This window comes from Nerophis ophidion, linkage group LG22, assembly GCF_033978795.1.
Source record: "Nerophis ophidion isolate RoL-2023_Sa linkage group LG22, RoL_Noph_v1.0, whole genome shotgun sequence".
NCBI classification, from domain to species: domain Eukaryota; kingdom Metazoa; phylum Chordata; class Actinopteri; order Syngnathiformes; family Syngnathidae; genus Nerophis; species Nerophis ophidion.
In genome coordinates, this window is record NC_084632.1 from 44,367,531 (window position 1) to 44,372,736 (window position 5,206).

Here is a 5,206-nt window from a genome sequence, read left to right on the forward strand (position 1 = left end):
ATGGAGCTGCTATCCCCGTTTAAATAAGAACATCTCATTTCAGTAGGCCTTTAAATAAGAATAACAGGGCAAAATAATGTTACACATTTCCTTTCTGTCTGGACAGCTAAGTAGATGATTTTCCAAATGTTCACCTTTCACATTTATTCTTTCTCCGGTCCTTGTTTTCCACAGGTCATACAAAATATCAATAATTCCCAGTAAGGACCGCGATATGAAACACTTACAGTGGGGCCAAAAAGTATTTAGTCAGCCAGCGATTGTGCAAGTTCTCCCACTTCAAATGATGACAGAGGTCTGTCATTTTCATCACAGGTACACTTCAACTGGGAGAGACAGAATGTGAAAAAAAAAAAATCCAGGAATTCATATTGTAGGAATTTTAAATAATTTATTTGTAAATTATGGTGGAAAATAAGTATTAGGTCACTTCAAACAAGGAAGATCTCAGCTCTCACAGATCTGTAACTTCTTCTTTAAGAAGCTCTTCTGTCCTCCACTCGTTACCTGTATCAATGGCACCTGTTTGAAGTCGTTATCTGTATTAAAGACACCTGTCCACAGCCTCAAACAGTCAGACTCCAAACTCCACTATGGCCAAGACCAAAGAGCTGTCAAAGGACACCAGGAAAAGAATTGTAGACCTGCACCAGACTGGGAAGAGTGAATCTACAATAGGCAAGCAGCTTGGTGTGAAAAAATCAACTGTGGGAGCAATTATCAGCAATTAATCTCCCTCGATCTGGGGCTCCACACAAGATCTCATCCTGTGGCGTCAAAATGATCATGAGAACGGTGAGCAAAAATCCCAGAACCATACGGGGGACCTGGTGAATGACCTGCAGAGCGCTGGGACCAAAGTAACAAAGGTTACCATCAGTAACACACTACACTGAAAGGGAATCAAATCCTGCAGTGCCAGACGTGTCCCCCTGCTTAAGCCAGTGCATGTCCAGGCCCGTCTGAAGTTTGCCAGAGAGCACATGGATGATACAGCAGAGGATTGGGAGTATTTCATGTGGTCAGATGAAACCAAAATAGAACTTTTTGGTATAAACTCAACTGGTGGTGTTTGGAGGAAGAAGAATACTGAGTTGCATCCCAAGAACACCAGAACTACTGTAAAGCATGGGGGTGGAAACATCATGCTTTGGGGCTGTTTTTCTGCTAAGGGGACAGGACGATTGATCCGTGTTAAGGAAAGAATGAATGGGGCCATGTATCCTGAGATTTGGAGCCAAAACCTCCTTCCATCAGTGAGAGCTTTCAATGCTTGACCAAATACTTACTTTCCATCCATCCATCCATCCATTTTCTACCGCTTATTCCCTTTTGGGGTCGCGGGGGGGGGGGGGGGGGGGCGCTGGCCCCTATCTCAGCTACAATCGGGCGGAAGGCGGGGTACACCCTGGACAAGTCGCCAACTCATCGCAGGGCCAACACAGATAGACAGACAACATTCACACACTAGGGCCCATTTAGTGTTGCCAATCAACCTATCCCCAGGTGCATGTCTTTGGAGGTGGGAGGAAGCCGGAGTACCCGGAGGGAACCCACGCATTCACGGGGAGAACATGCAAACTCCACACAGAAAGATCCCGAGCCTGGATTTGAACCCAGGTCTGCAGGACCTTCGTATTGTGAGGCAGACGCACTAACCCCTCTGCCACCGTGAAGCCTACTTACTTTCCACTCATCCATTTTCTACCGCTTATTCCCTTGTGGGGTCGCGGGGGGCGTTGGCGCCTATCTCAGCTACAATCAGGCGGAAGACGGAGTACACCCTGGACAAGTCGCCACTTTTCCACCATCATTTACAAATATATTTTTTAAAATTCCTACAATGTGAATTCCTGGATTTTTCCCCCCATTCTGTCTCTCCCAGTTGAAGTGTACCTATGATGAAAATGACAGACCTCTGTCATCATTTGAAGTGGGAGAACTTGCACAATCGCTGGCTGACTAAATACTTTTTAGCCCCACAACAACTGCTGAAGCCTCTTCATCGCACACATGCTGATATTCAACATCAGACAACTGCACACTGCTTACCGCTTTCTTGCTCGTTGCCTTTTTTGGCGGTGGCTGCGTTCCCCATGGCGGGAGGACGGGACCGGGGGGACCGGGGGGACCGGGGGGACCGGGGGGACCGGGGGGACGAGGACGACGCACAGCTGGCGAGCAGCGATGATGGTGATGATGATGATGATGATGATGATGGTGATGGTGCTTAGCCAGCTAGCCGAGCTAAGCTAGCAGCTCCTCCTCGGTCCGCCGGCTACCAGAAAGCATCCAGCGGCTCCATCGGCGCGTCCTCGTCGTCAGCGGAAGCCGCGCGTGTGTGTCCGCTCTGGGACTAAACGGGGTCAAGTCCGCCGTCGCTGGAACGGAAACATGATGGCCACTTTTCACCTCCGCTCGGTGTCGCCTCCTGCTGCCTTCACGGCGTGTGGGAATGCCCGCGTGCCGGCGTCTCGCACGGGCGGCGGTGCTTTCAGGGGGAGTCGAAAATAGCAGGTGCTTTTCCAAATCTATTGTGCGTCAGGGAATTAAACTTGGTGGAACGATTGTCTTGTAAAAAGTATCACCACTATTGTGGTTATATGCACCCTCCCTTGTGATAACTTATATTTTCAATAACGGACGAGGGACTGTGAACGCGGCATCATTGACCAACAGACTCAACTTCGTTATGTTTGTTTTGTTGAATTTTGCCCAATTAAATCGAAAATGTTTTTATTTTATTTTATTTTAGTAACATGCTGTATAGTCATATTAAAGTGCTGAAAACAATTGGACTTCCATCTAAATCAGTTCTCTGTGTAACGTTCATAAATCTGTAAAAGTGGAAACGCAACAATTATAGGCAATGAACACAGTTAAAACCTTACTTTCGTCAGTAATTTCTGTTATAACAGTAAACAAATGATAGATAAAACAAGTAAATTATCTTAGTTCTTTGATTTTTTTTCCTTCCTAATAATGTGCCTTAAAAATATGATGCAGACTTTTTTCACCTCCGCTAGAGTTGGCTTCGTGCTGCGTTCATGGTATGTGGGAATGCCCGCGTGCGAGCGTCCGGACGGGCAGCGGTGCTTTCAGGTGTGGTCGGAAATAGCAAGTGCTTTTCTATATCTATTAGGTTAGATTATGCGTCAGTGAATTAAACACGGTGGAGGGTGTATCTTGTAAAAAATAATATATTTTCAAAAACGAACGAGGGACTGTGAATGCGGCATTATTGACCAACAGACTCAACTTTGTGATGTTTGATTTGTTGAATTTTGCTCAATTAAACCGAAAATATGTATTTTTTCATTTTTATTTGAATAACATGCTGTACAGTCATATTAAAGTGCTGAAAACAATAAGTCTTCCATCTATGTGTAATGTTCATAAAACTGTAAAAGTGGAATACGCAACAATTATAGGCACAACTTTACTTTTGTCAGTAATTTCTGTTCTTTTTTTCTCATCACAACAGTAAACAAATGATGGATAAAACATACTTGTTTTTTTCCTTGTTAATAATGTGCCTTAAAAATATGATGCAGACTTTTTTCACCTCCGCTAGTGTTGGCTTCGTGCTGCGTTCACGGTATGTGGGAATGCCCGCGTGCGAGCGTTCGAACGGGCAGCGGTGCTTTCAGGTGTGGTCGGAAATAGCAAGTGCTTTTCCATATCTATTAGGTTATATTGTGCGTCAGTGAATTAAACATGGTGGAGGGGGTATCTTGTAAAAAAAAAATATTTTCAAAAACGAACGAGGGACTATGAATGCGGCATTATTTACCAACACACTCAACTTTGTGATATTTGATTTGTTGAATTGTGTTCAATTAAACCGAACATATGTCTCACAATATGTTTTTTTAAATTAGTTTTTATTTGAGTAACATACTGTACAGTCATATTAAAGATGATGAAAACAATAAGTCTTCCATTTAAATCAGTTCTATGTGCAATGAATGGCCTTTTTCCGCCATCTAGTGGATGAGCATTGAATTGTTCTGCCTGTCACGAAGCGTCACTGACAGACACACACACACGCACACACGTATATATATATATATATATATATATATATATATATATATATATATATATATATATATATATATATATATATATATATATGTGTGTGTGTGTGTAATATTCCCATGTATTGAATAAACTGCAGGACGATTTCTTCAGGCTGTGAGTTGTGTTTTTATTCCAACATGTCATCTACATCCAACTTCTCCATCTATAGGTGTGTCCCATACTGTCTTCCTCAATCCAAGCGAGGACCCCTACCGGGCCACCTTGAGCATGTAGTTGCCTAAACAGATGCCTGATTAAAATGCCACTCATCCAACATAGGGTCTTCATTGGCTATGAATATTATAATATTACAATATGTGTGTATATATATATATATATATATATATATATATATATATATATATGTACATTTAAAAACATCTATATATATACAAATGTGTATGTATAGATAGACATATATACACATATAAATATATTCATACATATATTTACATATATATGTAAAAAATATAAGCATATATATACGTGAATATATATACCGTATTTCCTTGAATTGCCACAGAGCATATAGTATGCGCCTGCCTTGAATTACTGCTGGGTCAAACTCACTTCCCAAAATAATTAACGCATGCTTAGTATTAGTGCCTGGTCAAACTTGTGCCCTGTCGTCATTTTCAAAATGGAGGAGGCTGATTTCAATACCGGTAATTTGAAATCGCATAAAGGGTAGAAGATTAAGAGCTATTCAGTAGGATTTAAGGTCCAAGCTTACATCACACTAAAATTTTTACTGCATACATTTGGTAAGTGCCAGAGTGAGAAGAGGTTATGAATTAATTAGCGCCCCAGCGGCAATTCAAGGAAATACGGTACACATATACATATACATATGTTTATATTTACATCCATTTTCTACCGCTTATTCCCTTTTGGGGTCGCGGGGGGCGCTGGCGCCTATCTCAGCTACAATCGGGCGGAAGGCGGGGTACACCATTTATTGCTATATATGTCTATATATAGGTACATATATATATTAATATATAATAATAAATAAATATGTATACATATATGTCAATAAATATAAACATATTTATATATGTATAAATGGGTCATAGTTGTGTAGTGCTTTTCTACCTTCAAGGTGTATAAATAAATATCTACG

At 41.5% G+C, this 5,206-nt stretch overlaps 1 protein-coding gene across 1 annotated transcript in view; it reads right to left on the reverse strand.

Moving 5' to 3' along the window:
- LOC133540910 (cAMP-dependent protein kinase catalytic subunit alpha-like) overlaps positions 1 to 2,163 on the reverse strand; it is a 37,721-nt gene extending 35,558 nt beyond the window's left edge. The window contains exon 1 of the mRNA XM_061883982.1: positions 2,053 to 2,163. Coding sequence (XP_061739966.1) covers positions 2,053 to 2,098 — 46 coding nt within the window. The 5' untranslated portion in view covers positions 2,099 to 2,163. The remainder of the gene's footprint in view (positions 1 to 2,052) is intronic.
- Between the last annotated feature and the right edge of the window lie 3,043 nt (positions 2,164 to 5,206).